This window comes from Ursus arctos, unplaced genomic scaffold (assembly GCF_023065955.2).
Source record: "Ursus arctos isolate Adak ecotype North America unplaced genomic scaffold, UrsArc2.0 scaffold_7, whole genome shotgun sequence".
Classification (NCBI taxonomy): domain Eukaryota; kingdom Metazoa; phylum Chordata; class Mammalia; order Carnivora; family Ursidae; genus Ursus; species Ursus arctos.
In genome coordinates this window covers 15,327,624-15,350,660 of record NW_026623089.1, presented here as the reverse complement: position 1 = coordinate 15,350,660, position 23,037 = coordinate 15,327,624, and the positions used below count along the sequence as shown (strand labels likewise).

Sequence of the window (23,037 nt, the reverse complement as noted above, 5' to 3'; positions counted from 1 at the left end):
CAAAATGTTATGAATAGTGGTATTACAGTTTCCTTTTAACTAAAAGTCTGTAATACTCCCAATTCATTTTAAGTTACATTCATGCAATTTATACTTTTGAAGCAGGACTTCTGCTCCCCTGCCCTGTGGAGAGAGGGATGGTACAACACTAAGTTGAGTACAGATGACTTGATTTTTGAGTAAATGTCAATAATTGTGGCACTGGCAAATTAATTTTGATATTGGTGATTGTAAATATTATGGTTTATCTAAGTAATGCAAAGTATTTGCTATCTAAAAAAAATATTATCGTACATAGGATTATCGTTCATAGCATTTCCAGATAGCATGTCTATGATGATGCTGTGGAAATGCTCATTTTGTGACTGTATTTTAATCGCAAGGCAGTATAAGCAGGTTAGTCATAGAACATATAACCTGGTTATTGTGTGCTCTCTTAACCCACAGCGTAAGTAATCATCAGGTTTACCTGGTTTTCAGCAAAGATTTAAAGCAGCTGGTGTGTTATAAAAACTTCTTTATTAAATATTCATTGTTTATAATAATCATAATGTATATCGTTTTGCAACTAACGCCAAACAGCATTGTTAGAATAACTCCCAGCATTTTATACCAGAGGCTCCCCTTACTGACATATACATGTTAGAAGTCTTTGTTTACTCCTCCATCTCTGTGATGGAAAGTTATTGATGACCTGTTACTAGTGTACGTAACAAGAGTCTGCCTTTGCTTTGGCCGTGGAGTTAACCATGGTAGTTTCGGGTCACCCTAGCATTTAGACTGCAAACAGGTTGATGTGGCCTGAACCAAACTGATTTCAGCAGCGTGTTGTTACCATGCTGTCTGTCCTACGTCGGCCTGCGGTTCCATTGGCTATATTATAGTCCCAGATGTAATTTTATTTCTAGAATACCAGTCATTAATATTTGATTGAGAATTTTATATTGAAAGACTCATTAATTGGCTGTTTGCATTGACTTTTGAGGGAGAAATATATTCACATTCCTATTCTTTAAGCTTTTTGAATAAGTGTGTTTGTATCGTCTGTTCTCTCCTCGTTCGCTTTTCTGTCGTTGTGTGCGCAGTGTCCTCCAGGAATGAAGCAGCAGGTTTTGGTGTTCTACACTAAGCTCCTGGGGAGAATCCAGCAGCCGCTGCTTCCACACATTAACGTCCACAGGCCAGTGCAGGTATTTTGTTCCCCTTGCAAAACAGTATTTGGTTCCATTTCTTTTTGTGTATAAATAATTTAATGTGATTTTTCTAAGAATAAAAATAATTAAAGAAATTACTCCAAAAATAACGTGTAAATTAGCAAAGGTTTGAGCTTTTGGTATGAATGATGTTGTATTATATACTCTTTCTATTTTTTCTTAAAATTTTATACATTAATTTTTCCTTTAACTTATCTCTGTGACATCTCAAGGAGTTTATTGTGTGCTTATTAATTTTCTAGGGTAATGTATTTTAAAAACTTAACTACTAGTAAATATCTTTTGTTAGAGGTGATGGTAGATCGTGTTCTGTCTGAAAAAATGCAAGGTATTTGTATTATTTGAAAATTGTAAATAACTCTTAAGGCAAACAGATGGCTACTTACATACTTGTAAAAAGTAACCTAAGTTTGAAACATTTTTTTAAAATTTTTTAACAGAAATTAATTAGACTCTGTGGTGAAGTCCTTGCAACACCAACAGAAAATGAAGAAATCCAGTTTCTCTGTATTGTGTGTGCAAAGCTGAAACAAAATCCCTACTTGGTTAATTTTTTTCTGGAGGTATGCTACACTTCTTGTCAACCTTCAAAGCACGCTTATAATTAAAATTATTTTGAGAATTGAATTCTGTAAACAGTATTAGGAGGAATTACATTTTGTGGATATCATATGGCTTGTTTCACTTCCCAGAATTATTTTTCATTGAAGACCACTGTTTTAACCTGAAATCTTCTGAGGAAGACAGTTTTCGGAGAAAGTAGTTGAGGGGGATATACAGGGCAGCCCAGGGCCTGGACAAATAGAGACTCAAGCTGAGCAGGGGTGCAGCTTAAAGGGGAAAATCAGGGAGAGCAGGGTCACAGGAGCTTATAAGCTATCATGTTTTCAGCCAGGTTTGCTCTAGTGTGAAGCGTGGGTAATCTGGCCTGGGGTAGGTAGGGATGGTGTGTGCGGATTGGGACAGGACGTGCAAAATCACGAGTTACCTCTCCAGCCTGGTATAGCAGTTGTGATCGCTGTGGTATTCTGTCCTGTCTTGTCTTAGCCGTAGTCACTGGATCATACTTCACGTATGCCATCAATCAATATTTTGGGTTTTACTCCCAGTTTTAAACTAGAAAATACTTTGTTTACTTTCTTCTGTCATTCACTTCTTTTTTTCTACAGTGAAGTCATTTAGGTGTATAGTAGAAAAATTAATTTGGGGGGCACCTGGGTGGCTCCATTGGTTAAGCGTCTGCCTTTGGCTCAGGTCATGATCCCAGAGTCCTGGGATCGAGTCCTGCATCTGGCTCTCTGCTCAGTGGGGAGTCTGCTTCTCCCTCTGCCCCTCTGCCCACTTATGCTCTCTCTCTCTCTTTCAAATAAATAAAATCTTAAAAAGAAAAGAAAATTAATTTTGTTTTTTTATTAAACTTTTCGTTTTTTTTCTCTTTGTCTTTTCCTAGATTAGGTACCAGTGAGGTACAGTGCAGTTTGCTCTTTTTGGTCTACAGTTCTCTGAGTTTAACAAACCCACAGCCGTGTAGCCACCACCACCATCACGCGACACAGCAGGTCCGCCACCCGCCTCGGGTCCCTTGTAGCCCTTCTCACTCCACCCGTGTCCCCAGCAATCACGATGTGCTTCTGTCCTAGGTTTTCTCTTTCACAGAAAGTCACAAACATGTAATCAGCCTTTCAGGTGTGGCTTTTTTTTCTTTTCTTTTCTTTTTTTTTACTTGGCGTAATGCATTTGAGATTCAGAGGTAGGTTTGGTCCTTGATGCTGCTGAGTAATACCCATGACGTGGATGTATCACAGTTGTTGATCCATCCACCTGGTGAGGGACGTGGGGTTGTTTCCAGTCGGGCAATTGCGACTGAAGCCACCGTACACATTCACAGCCAGTTTTTTTGTGTGGATTTAGGTTTTCACTTCACTTGGGTAAATACCTAAGAGTAGGATTGCTAAATCCTGTGGTAAGAGTGTATTTATTTTCCTAAGAAACTGCTGGACTGTTTTACCCCAATGGGTTTATCATTTTGCATCCCGTCAACAACATATGAGAGTTCGCGTTGTTCCCCATCCTTGTCAGAGTGAGTGTTGACAGGGTCTTGGTTTGTTTTGTTTTAAAAAATTTTAGCCATTCTAGTAGGTGGGTTTGTTTTCTGTTTCACTTTGTTGCCTAAGTCACCCAAGACCCTCTTCTACACCCTTACTGAGGATGGCTGAGTGGCCAAGCTGCAGAATTGCCTGCACTAAGTTTCTAGGTAGTGATAAGGATGATGGATGCCAGTTTTTTGTGATGGGCATCGTTTTTTGAAGGTTTGCTTCAGAATGGCTGGGATACACTTATGATTTCAGATTTTAAGGATTTATTAATTCGAGTGATATTACAGTCCTTTCAGTTTTGGATATAAATATATCATATCTCAAGATTTTTCTTGTGTGAGATTTTTCTTCTCGAAGTTCAACTTTAGTTACTTAAAGTTTTCTTAGATGCCCTAGTTACTTTCGATGCATGGATTTTAAGCCCAAGCTTAAGCTTTAAGGACTTTTTCTCAGAATCCCTGAAACTCGTTCAGAAGGACACAGCCATTGATGAGAAGCAGAGAAAATTTGTGGACATATGTATGCTGATGGTGAGATGTACTTTGTTTACTTGACTTCAGAGAAACATTTATATTTAGACCTCACCTCGAAGAACACCCTTCAGAATCGGTGGCATGTTGGCTATAACGCACCCGTTTTAAAGCACATACTTCTCCACAGCCTGAGGTGGTGCCTACCACCTCTCTGTTTTCTCAAGACTATCGTAAGCTTTTAATGTGGTTGTTACAGTCTCCCTGGCATTGGATCATTGAAATGCATTTTATTTTCTCCTGGTCAATAAGCTCCTTGAGGACAAGGACTCTGTTTCATTAATCTTTGGGTTTCCACAGCTTCTCTGGTATCCAGTATAATGTATAATAACTGCTTAATTAACACTTAGTGAATGAATCTTTAGAGAAACGCAGCTATATTACTTCTCAGTACAGAGAGTAACAAAAGTACTTTGCAGTTCTCAGGCGTGTATCCCCTGAAATCTAGTCTCTCTCTCCATGTATATTCGCTACTGTGTGCATCTACTGTGGCTTAAGTGCCCGTGGTCGATGAGTTAGGAACAGTCTTTGCCCTAAAGGAGTTCATAGTCTGGTGACAAGAGTAAGGCTAATATTCAGGCTGCAGCCTGAGGTAGAGTACGGTGAATATCATTAAAAAGGATTCAAAGTAAATGTGCCCTAAGTCTTCCTAGGATGAAGAGATTGCGTCTGCTCTAGGTTGTTGGGACAGACTTCATGGACGAGGTTATCTTTGATTTGATTCCTGATAGATGTTCAGATAAGAATGGGTGAACATACGTAAGGGATTGAAGATACAGAGTTTGTGGTGTGTTTATGAAACAGTATGATTAGGATATGTGATAAGAAAAGGGCCTGGAGAGATGGTCTAGGAAGGGTCAAAGCCTTTGAATGGCAGGATGAAGAATTCGAACATACTGGGGAGCCACCGAAGATTTTTGAGCAGGGATGCTATTACGTGATGGTGTCTGTACCTTAAGTCAGTTTGGTGGCAGCATCTTGTACAGTGGATTCCTTTGAGAGGAAAAAGACAAGCCGAGGAAATGAACTTGGAAGCTGAGGGAGTAGCCCTGACGAGAAGGGGCAAGGACTGCAAGGTGGAAGCAGGGGCATGGAATGAGGTGAATACATTTGGGAGAGGCCAGGGGTAGACTGTGTGTGGGCTTGTGTGGAAGCAAGAGAAGGGATGATGAGCGCTTGGATCTCTGAACCAGGAAGGCTGTCGCTCACAGAAAGAAGGGAGCCCTGAGGGAGCCTATGTTGAGGGGAAGATGGTGATTACGGTTCTGATGTTTTGAGTCCGCCTGGTATCGTGCTGGAGATAATTGGCAGGCATTTGGTCTTGCAAATCTGTGATTTGTGAGAGAAGTCTGGGTTCAGGAGATTTGGGGGTTCTGTGTATAAATGTGCTATGGCTATCATTAAAACCCCTAGAGAAGAAAGGGAACAGTTTCAGTAAGAACCAAAGTGTAAGAGAAGGCGACAGTTCCTCATCACTAGGGAGCTTTTTAAAAATGCAGATTCCACCTCGACGTTGCACACCTGTCATCAATATAACATGGTCAGCTATACTTCAGTAATGTAAATAAATTAAAATCCGGATTCCTTAGTTCCACCTCCAGGTGGTCTCATTCAGCAGGTCTGGGTGGGACCCGGGAATCTGCATTTTCCTCAAGACCCAGAGAAGACCGTGACGCCAACAGACTTGCGTTACCCTTTGAGAAACACTCGTCTAAGGAGTGAATGCTCTTCGAAGATTATTCTTCCCTTTGCCATTCTTACCTGAGATACCATTTCCAACAATATTATCAGTATTTTAGATGGAACCGAGCGTTTACATTCATAAGGACTGGGATATGCAACTGATTTTATAGGAAGTTGGGAAGCTGTTTGGAGTATTCGTGTAGTTTTACAGAGTTGTTTTCTTTTAACATGTGCTGTGGGCTCAGTTTCTCAAGAAGATTGGTCCAAACTATAACTGTAATAAAAGTGATCTATAATAACTAGAATATAACTTTGGAAATTGAACTTGGAATTCATTCAGTACTGAATGCACCTCTGTGATGGGTGAAACACGGTGAGAGGCCCTTGAGGAGAAGCTGGTTCATGATGACTTCTAACCTGTGTGTGTGATTTGATTTTTGCTCTTGGGTTCAAATGAAAGCAAAACACTTTTCCCCTGAAAGTAATGATTTGCTTTGGTTACGATTCTTTTTTTTTTTTTTTTTAAGATTTTATTTATTTGAGAGAGAGAGCACACACCAGCAAGGGGAGGGAGAGGGAGAACCAGATTTCCCGCTGAGCAGGGAGTCCGGCACGGGCCTCGATCCCAGGACCCCAAGATCATGACCTGAGCCGAAGGCAGACACTTAACTGACTGAGCTACCCAGGTGCCCCCGCTTCAGTTAAGATTCTGTGTGTGTGCATGTGTGTGTCTGTGTGTGTGTGTGTGTGTGTGTGTATTAGGGAGGTGGGGCCAACATTCCAAGTAAATCTTTTCTCATCAAGAACACTAATAAAAAGGTCCTGAGAGTACTGAGTTCTTTTTATAAAGCAGAGGTACAAGGGAAACAGAAAAATCATTTTAGAAAACTGATCTTAGAAGAATCAGCATCGAGGCTATGTATTTTCAGTAGCCCAGTGATAAAGAGACAATTAATTCCAAGTGAAACCTCCTGAATCTTTTTCCCCCACTAACATCAGTTGTTTTTAGCAGTAGTCATACAGTTATCATTAATACTGTTCATTGCCTATGATCATGGTCAACCGTTTTGTATTTAGTGTAAAGAGTGTTATAAGTGCCTGGGCAATTTGAAAAGATCTTAAAACACGGCTTGTTGACGTCTGAGTATTTTCATTTGTCATAACACTTTTATCTATTGCTACATCGGCTAGACACTGAACGTGAATTATAGAAAAACCGAAAAAAATATGTTTTCTGTTTTCTGCGTCTTTTGGTACGAATCTTACGGAACATGTATTCTGTTTCAGAATAAGTTGAAATCATTGGCTTCCAAAGGCACAGCAGATGTAATTTCAGAAGACTCGCTGAGCGGTCAGGATTCCTTGTCAGCAGACACGGGACAGCCCTGTCAGCCGGAGGAACTGTCTGGTGCCGCGGGGCTGGGGCACACAGAGTTGGAAGACGGGCCCCCTCAGCAGACAGATGAGCTGTCCACGAGCTTGGACAACCTCGCCGTCACCCCACTGCCAGAGGCCACAGTTGTTCGTCCAAACCAGGATTACAACTTAGTGAATTCCTTGTTAAATCTCACTAGAAGCCCCGTGAGTCTGCCTTCCTCTTCCCCGCTAACCTGATCACAGTTACGTGCATTCGAAATAGAAAAAAAGAGTCTATTCTTCTTTTAGTGTGAAACATTCAGTCTTCTTTAAGTTGAATTTTTTCCAAACAACTGGACATGTGTCTAATTCAAGAATTGAAGGGGTCTGTGCTTTTTCCCTCAGGATGGCCGAATAGCTGTGAAAGCCTGCGAGGGCCTGATGCTGTTGGTCAGTTTGCCGGAGCCCGCGGCTGCCAAGTGCCTCACGCAGAGCACTTGCTTGTGCGAACTGCTGACAGACAGGCTCGCCTCCCTGTACAAGGCCCTACCTCAGTCCGTGGACCCGCTGGATATTGAAACGGTGGAGGCAGTTAACTGGGGGTAAGAACCAGTACTTGTGTTTTCCCGGAGATGCGACTTCTTACACCTGTGCTTGTAAATTTGCTTCTATTTTGCAGTGACATAAATCTTCGGTTTTGGAAAATGTGACATTACTTGTGATCATTAAATGGGATGATTTTCTGAGGCTCGTTTTAAATTTATTACCAGTCAGGGCGAACTGGTATGAGAACAATCAGGCTGTTACATAGTGAAGCTATTTTTCCATTATAGTGAGCAATTAAGACCTTAATTACATTAAAACCAATAACTTCGTCTGATTTTTTTTTTTTTTTTAATTCCTGAAAGAAGGAACATCCTTTTACAAATATGCCTCTCGGGCAGTCTCATGTTTTGTGGCCTGCGTGTATGGACCCTCCCCTCCTGCCTGTTCTTCTCCCCTCTCTACCCATCCTTTGGGGCTCCCCCGATTCTCATAGGAAAATATGAATATCGCAGAACATGTATAAGTTTATAAGCAGCATGAGGAAAAGTACCCCAAATCCCATCATCTATAAGTTGCCTAATGTTTTAGTATAATAACCTGTTAGAAGTTTTCCATGCATTGTTAACTCTTCCTGGGTTTTTACTAGTCTTTTTCCACCTGACATTCTGCCAACATCGGCAGGGCAGACCCACTGGTTAACTTTACTCCTGTACCGTGTTTTAAGGCGGGAAGAGAAGCAGACCACTTGTTTCTTTTTGCACACCCTCCTTTACCTTCCTTTTCTTCATCCCAGCGGCTCCCACACTTTGTTCGCAGCCCGTGGTCAGATTTACGGCGGCAGCATGAGGAGCTGTCTGTGGTTTTTCTCTGCAGTTCCATTCTGTGTTAGTCTCTCTCTTCCCGCATAATGAGTGAGAGTTATTTGCAACTTTTATTTGAAAGGTTTTCTCTTCTCCTTGGCTTTCTTTTATAAAACCTGCTTCTGGTGGTCATCCAGCACTGCCGGTATACGTATGTCTTACTGCGTAAGTTCCTTCACGGGCCGTCATCGTCCCATATGTGCTGAACTGGATTGACACTTTGGGATTACTCTGGACTAAGCATTTCTTCTGCGTCCTACAGCTTGGACTCCTATAGTCATAAAGAAGATGCTTCAGCATTTCCAGGAAAGCGAGCCTTAATTTCATTTCTTTCCTGGTTTGATTATTGTGATCAACTCATAAAGGAAGCACAAAAGGTTTGATTTTTTTTTGTTACTTATTGATAATTTTATAATGTAAATGGCTATTATGTAAAATTTCCTCCCTTTATATCCCCGAATATATCTTAAGTGTCTTAGGATAGATAGCACAGTCAGTAAAAATAAATACAACCAAATAAAACAAAAAAACGTGTATATATATGTGTGTGTGTGTGTGTGTGTGTGTGTGTGTGTGTATTACAACTCTGGAATAAATCACGGTTCAAGTTCTGCCCTTATATTTCTTTAAGTATTACAATAGAAAGCTCCATAAGGTGACATTGGCCTCCCTCCGTTTCTCCTCTTTGGGGAGATGTTACTACTATAAGGGGATTAGGATAATATTTTTGTCCTGTTCATCTTGTTCTTGGAAATTTAGATAAAATGTAAAGGACCCAGTGGCTAACATCTAATCTAGGTTTATATGCCATCAAGCATCTCAATAGGCAAGTTTGTTTTTCCACATTAATTCAAATGGAGAGTGCAAACTGACTTATTGATGTTTAAAAGAAAAAAATTAAAAACCGTTTTGTACTTAGTGTGGAAAGTGTTATAAATGCCTGGGCAATTTTAAAACAAAATTAGAAGATGAGCTCTTTTTTCCATTAAGAAAAGAAAAAGACAACAATGCTCCTTCTGTATTCTAGACCGCTGCTGTTGCTCTTGCCAAAGCTGTTCATGAAAGATTTTTTATCGGAGTTATGGAACCTCAGTTGATGCAAACGTGAGTGGCTTTTTTCCTTAAAAGACAGAGAATTGCTATTTCATGTTATTTTCCCCACTAATGACCCGTTTGTTATGCCCAGTTCTGAGATGGGTATTCTGACATCAACTGCTCTGCTCCATCGCATTGTTCGGCAAGTAACCTCTGACGTTTTGCTTCAAGAAATGGTGTTTTTTATCCTTGGAGAACAGAGGGAACCGGAAACTCTGGCAGATATTAGCAGACACCCTTTAAGGCATAGGTTAATAGAACATTGTGATCACATATCTGATGAGGTAAGCTATGTAAGATTTAGACTGGGGCTTTGAGATGTGATTTTAATGTACTCGTGATGTTTTGAATGTAGCTTCTTTCTTGATGTGGCTTTACAATCGAAAGCATGACTTACAGGATGGCACGAAGAATCACTTATTCAGAGATGTTTTTCAGTTAGCTTTATCATTTTGGTTTCAGATAAGCATAATGACATTAAGAATGTTTGAACATCTTTTACAAAAACCCAACGAGCACATTCTTTACAACTTGGTCCTAAGAAATCTCGAAGAAAGAAATTATACCGAGTATAAGCCTGTGTGTCCAGAAGATAAAGATGTGGTGGAGAATGGATTGATAGCAGGAGCCGTGTAAGTTCCCACCCCGCCCTACAAGCTTAGCATTTCCTGCAGAATTGTCATTTTCTCTCTCCTCCTACTTCTTTCCCTTATTCATAAAAAAATGCCTCTAACAGTTACAAGATTTTTGAAAATAACATTTAGCTGCCATGATATCACCATCCCTTTAAATCATAAGTGGTATTCATTAAATGGGGCAAAATCAATATATACTTGTGTTTGATATTTGTATAAAATGTTAATTTCCCTGTAAAATGTAATTCTTTAATTCTTTCATTAGCAAAATCATGTAATGTTTTCTAAGAACATGGCAGAGAATCTTCTGGTTTAGAAAATGTAATAAAATGTTGTCTTTTTATACATCATTAAATTAAACGTAGAGATCTGGAAGAAGACCCATTATTTACTGACATTTCGCCTGATAACACTCTGTCAAATCAAGAGTGGCTTAGTTCTTCACCCCCTGCTACTCCAGACCACCCCAAAAATGATGGGAAAACTGAAGTCCATAAAATTGTAAATAGGTGAGTTGCCACATAAATTTGACTTACATCTCTTTTGCTTGTTTTTATAACCCGTAATAGCTCTGTTCTTAGATTGTTACGGAGATATGTTGTAAATTCCATCTTCTCTTCTTTAATCTGAAGATTATATCAGCTTTTTGTCATGTTAATATAGCAAGTGACAGTCTAGGGGCAATAATCGATAGCAAAAGAGGAAAGCTCTACTTAACATACGAACAAAAACGGGTAATAGTGGTTAGATAAACCTTCAGATGGCCTTCCTTTTTTTTAACGTAAGTCGTTCCTAGTTGGGACAGCATGGAGAATGTCCAGTTTGACAAATTGCACTTCTTAGTCTTGTACTCACGTGTGCTGAGCGTGGGGCCATTCTCTTTGGAACTTGTGGTTTTACTTTTTTTTTTTTTAAAGTGCCCTCTCTCTGGTGATGTTCTCGGTCTTCCTTCACAGTGTGGTCACTGATGTGCCTGCTTCTGGCAGGTGACTTCAGAGAAATTGCGTGTGGCTCAAGATGCAAAATTAGGTGCATAAAGATCTTCAGTTCAATTACTTAACAGCCGGTTTCCTGACATTAACAGAGAGCGTGGCAATCTGTCATTGTGCTGAGAAATGAAAGATCGTTTTAGGCTTACTTCTACTTTAAGTGGAATGAATGATTAGGAAATAAAACTTTTGAGATATGAAAGAATGATCAATCAGTAGAACTGATTCAAGATTAAGTACTTAAGAATGTATCATTTTATTTTTCAAGTTTCCATTCTCATCAACACTTGGCTAAACTGAAGATATCACTCGATAGTTTAAGGTATAAAGACACTGAATTGTGGGAGTATTTCTGTTACTGACTATGGCTTTTCTCATTTAAGTTTTCTCTGTCTGGTACCCGATGAAGCAAAATCTTCCTACCATGTCGAGGGCACTGGATATGACACCTACCTCCGAGATGCTCATAGGCAGGTAAGCGAAGTAGTTAATTTTTGGAAATGAAATCTCGTGAGTGCACACACACACTTTGTCCCATTGCCCACAGTCATTTCTCCAAAGGTTTCTCTCCAAAGGTTTCCCTCCACAAGACCTGAACTCCCTCTTGCTACTTTAACTTCAGGCAGGTGACCTTACTTTGCCTTTTACTGACTGTCTCTGTCTCAAGATTTCTTTATGCTTGTTCCCTTCCCTCTTTCCCCTTCTCCTGAGTCTCCCTCCCCATCTCTCCCCTTCCCTTATGTCTCCCTCCCCACCTCTGCCCTTCCTCTGTGTCTCCCTCCCCACCTCACCCTTTCCCCTGTGTCTCCCTCCCCACCTTTCCCCTTCCCCTCTGTCTCCCTCTCTCTTCTTCTTCCCTTTCTTTTCTTTCTTTCTATACTTTAAATTATATCTACCTCCCCATCCTTTTCCCTACTGATCCAAAACATAACTTCTACATGATTCTACCCGCCATCCACCCTTGCTCCCAGTCCACAGGCATTGCCTTGCCCCGTCTCCACCTCTTTTCTCACCTGAACAGTTATGTACAAGTGCCTCGCTCCCTCACTCCCTGCGCTCCCTACTCCCTGCCTGCCCAGCTTGCTACCTCCCTGATAGGACTCTCTCAAAGGTCTCCTCTGAAGTATTAACCTAAATGGCCTTCTTGAGGTCTTCTTTCCTCTCTCTAGCATTTTATAGAATTCCCAATTTTAAAATATCTCAAGTCAGAAAAATGCACATTTAATTTTCATCGAAATCCTTGAGATTGACGTGTACTGTTCTGTGTAATTAATTTGCACGTGCCTGCAGCACGAATGCAAGTCCAGATGACCGCACGCGTGACTACAGTAATTGTGTAGCTACTGCCTTCAGGGACGAGAGTGGAGGCAAGACGAGTGGTACCGATCTCAGGAGTAGCAACTGGATTTTTAAGCTGTGCTTATTCTTTGTAAAGTTTCATTTCCATTTTCTAAAAATGCAGTTATTATGGATTGTTTCAGAAATATTAGAAGACAGGAGGGATAAAAAATATTTAAACTACAACTTTCTAGGTGAGAATTTCAGATGCGTTAGTGGGAAAATGCTTTATTAAATATTGGGGTGTGTGTTAGGATAGAAAACTGTCTACTGAAACCCAAATCGTTTAAAACTCACAAAATACTGGAGAGGCTGGCTTTTTGATTGTTTTAAATATGTTTTACTTTTAAAAGCTGAAGTTAGTGCTTCGTGGTGAGAGTATGATTTGTTTTAATTTCAGGTAATGTCCAAACTAGAGAGGTCAGAGTAATGTCGCTTTATTGAATAAGGGGAATCTGAAAAGGGAAAGAATGGGGAAGAAAACTGTGCTCTAAATTTCTTTTGTTTAAACTCAGATAAATTATATATTGGGGAAGACTTTTCAAATCTGTTTTTATTATGTGAGATCTTCTTCTGCTTATCAAAATCCATGTTGTTTATCCCAGTGGTAAACAGTGTGGCGAAGGACCGATTTCTTATTATTTCCCATCTGTCACAGACCAACACTTGGGTAAAATATAATAAAAATGAATTACTAGAAAGATGAAAACAAAACAAAACACCAGCCCTGATTATTTTATTAGATTCAACGGACATAAAATTTGCTTAGTTAAGTGCAGTCTAGGTTCTGCCTGCTGACTCAGTTTTGTGTTCCTCTCATGCAAGGGCATTGAGCGGTTTGCAGAGCCCACGCCCCACGCAGCACGGATTTCTCCTGCGCCGGGCCGTGTGGTGGAAGTTCGGCGTAGGAAAGCCAAGGCCGCCTTCTCAGACAAAGTGCATCTGTTCATCTATTTGCATGTAACATTTTCAGATAGACTGGAAAATGTGGCTAGGGCTTACTTTACTTTTTAAATTTTCTCTAAGGCTGTTATAAAAATAAGTAGAGTTAAATTCCCCTAAAGGAAGACTCGTGCATATTTTTTCTGGAGCATATGTTGGTACTGGTGGTTATCAGCTTACCTGTGCCTCGAGTTAGCCTGGTACCTGAGTCCCTCGCTCTCCCACCGGCCGCTGCCCACGGAACAGACGCTCGGCACTCCGGTGCATTCTTATATGCCTGTTTGAGGAAGTCATTTCTGTTTAATCTCGATTTGTTCTGGTTTGTTCTTTAATGATGCAATTGCTCTTCCCTAGTTCCGGGACTACTGTGCTATCTGCTTAAGATGGGAGTGGCCTGGGTCTCCAAAAGCATTGGAAAAGTGCAATTTAGAAGCTACTTTCTTCGAAGGGCATTTTCTGAAAGTTTTATTTGACAGAATGGGAAGAATTCTCGATCAGGTAATAAGCTTTAAAATACCAATTTTCGCATTATTTTGTTAACCATTCACTATGGGTTCGTCGCAAGTCTTAGTTTAGATCTTTAATAAAGTAGTTTTGTTTTCTTAGTTTTTCCACCAGATGACTTTTTCGTAAAGCTTGATTGCCAGCGGGTGGTGTGTTTCTGATGCATTCGTTATGTTTAGAACCCTTTATTTAGCCTGATGGCTGTTACAGAATCATATATTTTACTTCTCATTACAGACCATTGTCTTAACCTTCACACATTTTGGAGGTGATTAGAATGCTTTTCTTGTATGACGTAGAAAGCCCTTTTTTTTAATAGTACAGTTAATACAGATACCGATTGAGTCAACCTTGTAAAGTTCAATTCAGAGGACCTTAAATGTCATTTCAAATTGAATCCCTAGCACTCTGGTCTTATTAAAATGACAGAACGATATTAGATGAATCTGCTTCTTCAGACAAAGAACTTATGAATGATACTCGTTTTCATAAGGGGGAGGTGAAATGAAAAAGGTGAATGTACTTATTCCAAGGTAGATAAAAAGCACCATCAGCTGCTATGTTGCTGTCTGTGTGTATCTGGCCCTCAGGAGAAATGAATTTGGGATTACAGAACCCCTCCCTCCCTCCCTCTCTCCCTGACAAATGAACAAAGTGAGGATAGAGCTTTGAAATGCTTTACACCCTGGGATACACGCTTGAAATAAAACCACCTGGCATAATACTTGCCTCAACATAGAAATTGACCTAACCAATTTGGAATTAGTTTAAAATTGTATATTAAAGTACTTGTTCTTTTTAGCATTTTAGTTAAATATTTATGTGAGCATAGGGAGTTCTAAAAGAAATTTACTCCCTAAGCAGGCTGTCTTCAATACCCAGAAAGCCAAATAAAGAAATTATAATTTAAGAAGTATTTCACGGGGCTAGACTTCAGTCAGTACTGTTTCTGGGAGTAATCAGTAAAGAGATAGAGTAAGTCCTTTTTTCTTTTAACCTCTTACTAGCAGGTGCTGTATTTCTCGTGGTTGGTTGGTTGGTTGGTAAGTGCAGCTCTTGGAGGCAGTATGCCATATACATCGGCTGTGGGAGCCCCCGGGTCGCGGGGTTCGGCAGTTCGTTGTGTGCTTTGTGCCGTCGGTTTGCTAAGCTTCATTTGAATCTGGGATATTTTGTCCTGTAGTTTGCGGAGTGCTGACATAAGAGGGTACCGGGAAGCAGAATATCCTGCAACGCTTTAAAGCGCCTTTTATTTCAGCAGCTAGCATGTCACAGCCCGCTCTCCTGTCACCTTCTGGTCATACCGTGTCAGTGAGGAATCCCGAGTTGCAGTTAATGCGACTTACAGCTGGTTCGGTACAGGCCCCAGCCTCAAACCTTTGGTCTTAAAACCCTTGATTTTCCAAGCTTTTTTTGGTAAGAACGTTGCGTAATCAGATCTCAGAGATAGTCATGAGTCCTGGTGTGCTAAGCATGCCTGGTTTCGTTTCATTTTCTTTCTTTTCTGAGTGTGTTTTGTTGAGGATGACGTTTGCTTGGTATAGAAACAGGGTCAGGGTAACCAGCCTGGGATTAAACATTTACTACAGTTAATGAGTGGCGTAGCTCGTGGCCTGTATGTCTGATTGAGAAATTATGACCCACGCGTTCATAATTCATACTGTTGTGTTGTCACGATGTTAATTTTTCTAAAATACCTTGTAACACCAACATTTAGTGTTATTTGTGATGATTTTATAAAGATAGTGAAATGCTGAGGCCCATAAGCAGAATGTAAAGAGCACCAGGAGAAATGTAGGGGGGTAGGTTCACCTTCTCTGCCCCGACAGGGGAGAGCGTGACCTCGGGCAACTGCACCACCGGTCACGTTTTCTTCATGTTAAGATGACGCTGGTACTACTCGCCATAACCTCCTACTTAGATTTTCTTGGAAGAATTAAATGAAGAAAACAATTCAAAATACTTTAAAAAATACAAACTCCTGTTAAGTACAGGAGTTTTTAGAAATTTCAGAGGCTATTATATTAAATTTTGATGTAATATGAATAAATCATATTGTTTTAGCTATCTAAATTAGGCTCTTAGGGGAAGGCTTGAGTTTGCTGGTGACGTTGGTATGCTTTTTTTTTTCCCCCTCAGTCATCAGTATACTTTTAATTCAAAGTTGATTGTCCTAAAATCCAGGCCTTGTATTTAGTGTGAGCTCAAAGGTGGGCCAAGTCCAGTTGATACGTCAGAAAAATCTGGTTAGCTTTCATTTCAGGTGAATACTGTATGTAAAGTAGAAAATAAAGAGATCCAAAATAATATAAACACTGTTAACCCAAGAAAGAGTTATTCATATTAAAGAAAAAAGGCCAACTTGTTTTAAAGTTATTACCATTATGAAGTAGAGACCATTTCAGGGATAGGACAATTTCTGTGTAGTTGAAATTTGTTTTCATTTTCACGTTAAAATATCATCTGAGTCAGCCTTAAATTTCTCAAACAACCAAGGACATAGATTCTTGTTCAAATAAAGCTAAAAACCAAAGGAACACCCTGTAAAGAAAATACAAAGTTTAAGTGGCTACTTACATTCTTGCTGAAAGCCAAATTCTGTTGACTTATTTCAGTTCCTGTAAATGGCAGAATATAGTGACCTAAAAATCTGAACTGCCAGAAATCCAGTCACATACAAAATTGTACTAAAGTTGTATTTTAAGGGAGTTTGTTCACGTGCTTTACCTAATGCATTCTTCTTAAAGATTGTTAAAAATGTTTCCTTTGTGCCTAAAATACAACTTCATCTGAATTCGTTGTTATGAAGTGAGTCCTGGAGGCTGTATTCTGTTGCACATATTATCAAGTTGGTGAATATGCTCTTCAAATTATCCTTCCACAGGAATAGCATCTCCTTTCACCTGTCTTCCTTGAGGCTCGATTGTGACTTAGGGATAGTTTTTCTTCTTTCAGAAAATCTGTGTTCACGAATTTCATGGTAAAAAAACAAAAAAAAACCAACAAAACCCTGTTGGACTTCTAACACGGGACTTGGTCTCTCCGTGTAGCGGCACCTCGCTATCCTCTGGCCCGTGCCCTAGCATTTGGTGTCCTCCGAATGGCCAGATGTTCGCTTCTTAATTGGTGTTCATTATATCAAGGGTTTCTTTTTATTTTTTAAGATAAGGGTCTGTGGTGAACGTTCACTCCTCCCGAATCCCTTTTCTCTTCCCCAGGCTCAGCATGGGCTCCTCACTCGCCCCCAGCCCTCCCACGGAAGTCAGTTTTGTCTCAGCCACTCAGTTTCCTTTGGCTGCTTAGAAGAAAGTTGGAAGGATTGAGATTTCTGTTGAAAGTTCTAGGCACGCTAACAGCAACTGTTTTTGTACAGTGTGCCTTTTGCTTTGATTTTGATGTAGTCTGTAAAGCATCTCCAAGCCTCTTTCTATGTGGAGTAAACAGATTAAAAATAAAAAAACTAGAATTCAAACAAAATGGTGATACGACATACAAAAAAATGTATGAGGAATTGTAGCCAGATGTGTAAGTGTTTTGGGAGAATTAATGTTCTTGCCGTAAATGAGATGATCCTTGTCTGTAATCACCATTTTGAACCTTTTCATTCACCGTGAGCCATGTGATGATTATTTCTATCCCCAAGTACTCTCCTTCTGCCGAGAAGGTTCTGTGATCTCTCTGACTTTATTTTATTGTATACATGCTCTTGATAACTGGCAGTAGTTGAATAATCTAAGAGATGAAAAATATCCTTTCTAAAATTAGACTACCATATTTTAAAAGATCTTAATACCTTCCCTTCTATCTTTGGTCTTATATTCAGTGTGTCCTATGTTGCTGTTCTTAATGTTACATATGACACTTTAGTGGGTTTTGATGACCCGTGGAACACTTTCCTTAGTTAGAACATCCTGCATAAAACAGAAACATTATGACTATGTTATATATTTGTTTTTCTATATATCTATATGCATGCTTTTTTTTTCTCCTAAGTTTTAGCACTGTGATATATGTACTTTGACTAAGATGGTGAGAGCCAACTTAGTTATCGATGTGCTTGTTGCAGAAGACCATGTGGAGGGAGGAATAAGATGGAATATTTTCCTTTCCTGAAAAACAAATTAAAGTGGTAAATGAAGTACTCAGGTGTCTGCATTATAAATGATGTCACATGTCTTTCTTTTTTTACCTCTCCATAGCCATATGATGTAAATTTACAAGTCACCTCCGTGTTATCTAGACTTTCTCTCTTCCCCCATCCACACATACACGAGTACCTTTTGGATCCTTATGTGAACCTTGCTTCTGGCTGTAGATCCCTCTTCTCTGTCATCGTCAGGGTGAGTTCTTAGTTTTGTTCTCTAGGATTGATAAAACCTGTGATAAACATGTCCATTAACATTACCATCGTATGTGCTTAGTGTTATGTAATGGGAAATACTATTTATAGACCGTCAAGAAGTCATTATTTTCCTAAAGCCTGTGGAGAAAAAAAGAAAAATTCATTTTTTTAAATGGTAACGTTTACATTTTAAGGAGCAGGTGTGAGTCCTTTGCCAAAGATGGTTATGTGAATAGTGAAGGGTGACATTCTTCATTTAGTAATAGGAAGTTGAGTATTTTTTTTTTAATCCTGAAAATCCCCGTGTAGATTTCAGGAGCGCAGTTCGTTTTGTCTCCGATGCAGGTTGTCGGAGACCTGATGGTCCGAATCCAGCGTATTCCAGACTTTACTCCCAAGCTTCTGTTAGTCAGAAAGCGATTGCTTGGCTTGGAACCTGAAGGCCCTATGTAAGCCAGTGTTTTACGTGTTTTTTATCTAAAAAATTCACCAAAACTTGATGAAGTGATAGTATCTTGAATTGACTTACTGCCTGCTTTCCTTTCCTAGCATTGACCACATCACACTGCTCGAGGGCGTGATCGTGCTGGAAGAGTTCTGTAAGGAGCTCGCGGCAATTGCATTCGTGAAATACCATGCTTCCTCCACGCCGTAAATAGCGCCCTCCAAGTAACTAAGGGAGTAGAACTGTAGTACACATTTCATCAAAAAAGACTCTGCTTCGCCCAGCTGAGAGGATAAAAAGCCTTTTTAAATGAAGTACTGCTGTAAACTGGACAGGACCATTAAGAACACACGGAATGGACGCTTCTAGTAAAATGCTGTATAATGTTGTTTTCATTGGCTTTACCATAATGGTTCTGTATGTAAGATTGCACGTCCTTGAATCCAGGATACAATCAAAGGAACTTCAGGAAATAAGCATTTCTAATGCCTGTGTGAAAAGCTGCAAAATTTCTAATGTCATGACTTTGATGATATTTCTGTTATTTTAATATCCTTTTAGGTAGCAAGGCATTTTGACATTCTCTGGGACTCAAATGCTTATATTCTTTTGGATTAATAAGTAGCAAAGAAAAAAACTAATTTTATAACTTTTTAAGGTCAGAATTCTTATCAAACAAAATATGAAAAAAAAACTGTAAATGAGAAAAAATACAATTCAGAAACCATCAAGTGAGTTGAGTTAATAGGAGATAGAAATGTGTAGAGCACCATTAACTTTCTTCAGCTTTTCTAAGAAGAACAATTTAATATGACAAAGAAGTTCTTGATTAATATAATATATATTTTTTAAAGAAACGTTCTTTTACTCTTTTGTGCACACAGCCATGTCAGTGATTGATTTTCACGTATGGGTCCCAGTCTATTTAAACTGTGTCATTTTTGCAACGATGTTGAACTTGTGCTCGCCATTGGTAATGTTTGCTAAAATAGTATTTTTTTAAGCTAATGAACATATATTGGGTTGAGAACCTTTTTTTCCTTCTGTCTGTCCCTCTCTGAAAGTTGCTTTATAAAAATTGCTTTATAATATGATTTCTTATTGAAATGCATGGTAGTGTCTGGGGGAGCTGATAACTCTTAGGGAGCAATCAAAATGCCAATGGCCTCTGCAGTGTTTACAGTTTTGTTTTGTTTTGTTCATTTTGTTCAGTCTTCTGTTTTAAATGATTCTGAAGAGATTTAAAAAGAAAACCAGTCCTGTTTACATGTTAAGGAATTTGGGTAGATTGGGTCTAGATGAAGGACTGTGTGTGGTGGTTCAGCAAAGCTTCTCCTTGATTTACAGAATGCTGTTGGCTGATCCACTGTCTAGCCTTCCTTTAAGTGATGCTTGCCACTCACATGTTGCTCTTAAGCTTTCTTCTTCCTCTCCTCCTCCACCTCCTCCTCTTTCTGTTGAAACGTTAAGCAGCAGCACTTTGCGCTTTCCCTTTGCATTTACTGATACTGGGGGGAGGAGCGGACTCTCAGAATTTCCAGCTCAGAGGGTGTGAGCAGTTGTTTTATGTAGCATGTTTGCAGCTGTACGTCCTGTGGCACATGCATAGAAGCGTGTTTTACACCTTCTGCTAACTTTGTTGTATTTGTTTTTCTGACTTATAGTTCATTTTGGCTTTTTATTAAGAACAAAATAGCGAAAGATGATGAATATTCATGGCTCCAGCATGCTTACCAACGTTACGACTGCATTTCTAATGTAATGCACATCTTTGTTAGCTCAGTCTAAGCACATTTATTAAGCAGAACAAGGAAAAAAACAAAAGTGGGAGATGGTTACTTTGCGCGTGATTTTCTTCAAATGATTTTTAATGATGGAAAAGCATTGTTCAGTGCTCTGTATTTATTGATCAGCCCACGCAGGAAACACTGCAACATTTCCATTTTGAGACATAGTTGTGGTCTACTTTGATGTAGGTTTATTTAAAATAAGGCATTAAGAGATATTAGATATTTCTTAATGTTTTTGTAGTGCTCAATGGGTGTATTAGCAATATTACCTCTCAAGCCAAATACTATTTTATCCTTGATTTCACAATGGGACCTTATAGCTAATACATGACACCAAGCTCAGAAAAGCTTTAACTTTTATATTTTTGTGTGTGTATGCTGCTTCTTAAAACATAATTATTTTCCTAAGTTATTGTAATGCTTTTGATCTGTCATCAGCTAAAACTTAAGGTATAAGTTGTTTCTCTTCTAAGCTTCTCTCTTTCTTTCTTTCTTCTTCCTGTTTAGTTCAGACAGACCTAGAGCCCGCACAAGTTCTCACAGTGAGTTGGATTTGTCAGTGAAACAATGTGCTACATTACTAGTCTTTTTTGTACTGTCTTGTGAAAGCTGAATATTTCTGTTACTCAGTACTTGCAAAAACAGTGACTCAAGTGCACTGTGTTGGGTGGAAAGTACCACCTTAACAACTGATTGCCATAGCAAGTTCCAAGCCGAATTCTAGCCCTGCTTCACATCAGTATAAATAGGTATGCACATTTTTTTAACTTTCTCTCTAACAGTATAGTCTTTGACTTTATTTTTAGTAATGAGCCACATTCTTTACTTGATAGAACTCAGATTTGTCCTCAGCCAATTATCATTGTAGTACTCACATTATAACTGTGTAATGTTTTCATAATGTATCTGTCTGTGCAATATGGAAGCTATGAGAGGATTCATAGCCCTTTGGTTTAATTGTACATTATTATGTATGTACATGTGTATATATATATGTGTGTGTGTATATATATATATATAAAAGGACCAAAATCCTTAGCTTGCTTACACTGTTGCTAGTGTAAAGTTGTTACACTTAATTTTACGGGGCACAAATTATGGAATTACTTCATAATTCATGGTAACATATTTCCATAAATTATCGCTTTAATATACAATTTCCATTTAATTATGAGGTTCACAGGTATTGACAAAAGTTGTAGTAAAGTGCTAAAACCACAAATTATATGGCAGTTATATTTTGGGTTGTACGATTAATCAAAATATGCATGTCATTGTGACACTTGGTATGTTAAAACATGATAGATAATCATATTTCTGGGCCCTGTAAAATAGTGTTACTGTAATACTCTGGCCTCCTGCCTTGTTTACATTAAACAAAGGATATTTGGTAAATTTTTCTATTGAACATTGTGTAGGTTACTGACAGTATTACCAAGGCCAGAATTCTTGGGCCATCTGTGAAGAAGAACTCTTCCTGATGGCGATTGTGTACCTACTCTCTCTTCAAAAGGAGGTTGTGATTAAGTTCAACTTTTTGTGCTAATGATGCATGCAGGACTAAGAGGGATAATCTAAAAATAAATAATGTAATTTAAGCAAAGTGTCTTATATTTTTATAGAATTCTACCTGAAAACATTTTATTCACTGGTAAGTCTAAAACAGTAATTCATCACGCACAGCAGGATGTGGTGCACATCAGGGTGCCTGGCCAGCTCCGTGGGTGCAGCTATGCGACTCTTGATTGGAAGGTTGTGGGTTCAAGCCCCCACATTGGGTATGCAACTTAAAAAAAAAAAAAAAAGGTATGACACACAACAATTCATGGGTCACTATAGCATTGATTCCAGGGAGAGAACAAGAAGGAATAGAATCAGGATATTTGTGGACGGAAAATGTACAGCTTGAAAAATCCCCCTGAGCAAGCCTCATTGTACACCCTCGACCCCACTCCTTAATAATCACATCCTTAAAGGAAGGAGCGTTTATACATGTCTTAGAACAACAATTCGTAATAAGAGTTATTTCGTAACATATTTGTAACACAGATAAAAACTGTTTTCTTTAACGGACACGTAAGACAATTAGACTCTAGGCTTATTCTGCTCATTTGAATATTTGCCAAACTGCCCTAATGGAACCTGAAAGAAACATATAATACACGGCACAGCCAGGGAGAGAAAGAAACATAATCACTAATCCCACCTACCCAGGATCTTTCCAGCCACTGTTACTCAAAATAGTTTTAGAAGGACTTAAAGAGGAGAACAGGTTCAAAGGATGTAGGGAGGGAGGTTTAGACATTGAGGAGTTGAAATTACCCTTCTTGCCTCGAGATGCCAAAAAAGAAAACTGCATTTTAGGGAGGTGTCATCAGACCCCTAGTCCCAAAACCTGTTCAGGCTGCTATTCATTAAGAAATTTGCAGTGTTTCATCTGGAAAACTAGTTATCGCAAGGAAAATTTTAAGAATTGACCTAAAATTGTTAAAGTCGAAATTTTGTGAGAGTAACTCAAGTAAAAGTTATACCTCTTTCTCAAAAAACAAAACCAAACAAACAGACCCAAACGAAACAAACAAGCCAGCAGAAGCACTGGGTGACAGATGGATGCTGAAGGATCCATGGATAGAAGAAATGGAATAGGTTTTAGTTGGTCTTACCCAGTTAGG

The 23,037-nt window shown here is 39.2% G+C and overlaps 1 protein-coding gene across 2 annotated transcripts in view; it reads left to right on the top strand.

Annotated features, from left to right (window-relative positions):
- Positions 1–21,963, top strand: part of FHIP2A (FHF complex subunit HOOK interacting protein 2A) — a 34,316-nt gene extending 12,353 nt beyond the window's left edge. Inside the window, exons 4-17 of one of the 2 annotated variants that reach the window (XM_026494200.4) lie at positions 1,086–1,190; positions 1,655–1,777; positions 6,811–7,104; positions 7,285–7,481; positions 8,548–8,662; positions 9,313–9,389; positions 9,472–9,664; positions 9,843–10,012; positions 10,381–10,524; positions 11,388–11,478; positions 13,639–13,782; positions 17,988–18,128; positions 18,476–18,579; positions 18,680–21,963. In XM_026494200.4, the coding sequence (XP_026349985.1) occupies positions 1,086–1,190; positions 1,655–1,777; positions 6,811–7,104; positions 7,285–7,481; positions 8,548–8,662; positions 9,313–9,389; positions 9,472–9,664; positions 9,843–10,012; positions 10,381–10,524; positions 11,388–11,478; positions 13,639–13,782; positions 17,988–18,128; positions 18,476–18,579; positions 18,680–18,785 (2,004 nt within the window). In that variant the 3' untranslated portion in view covers positions 18,786–21,963. The remainder of the gene's footprint in view (positions 1–1,085; positions 1,191–1,654; positions 1,778–6,810; positions 7,105–7,284; positions 7,482–8,547; positions 8,663–9,312; positions 9,390–9,471; positions 9,665–9,842; positions 10,013–10,380; positions 10,525–11,387; positions 11,479–13,638; positions 13,783–17,987; positions 18,129–18,475; positions 18,580–18,679) is intronic. The other variant, XM_044382178.3, reaches the window with a different exon arrangement.
- The last annotated feature ends 1,074 nt before the right edge of the window (positions 21,964–23,037 follow it).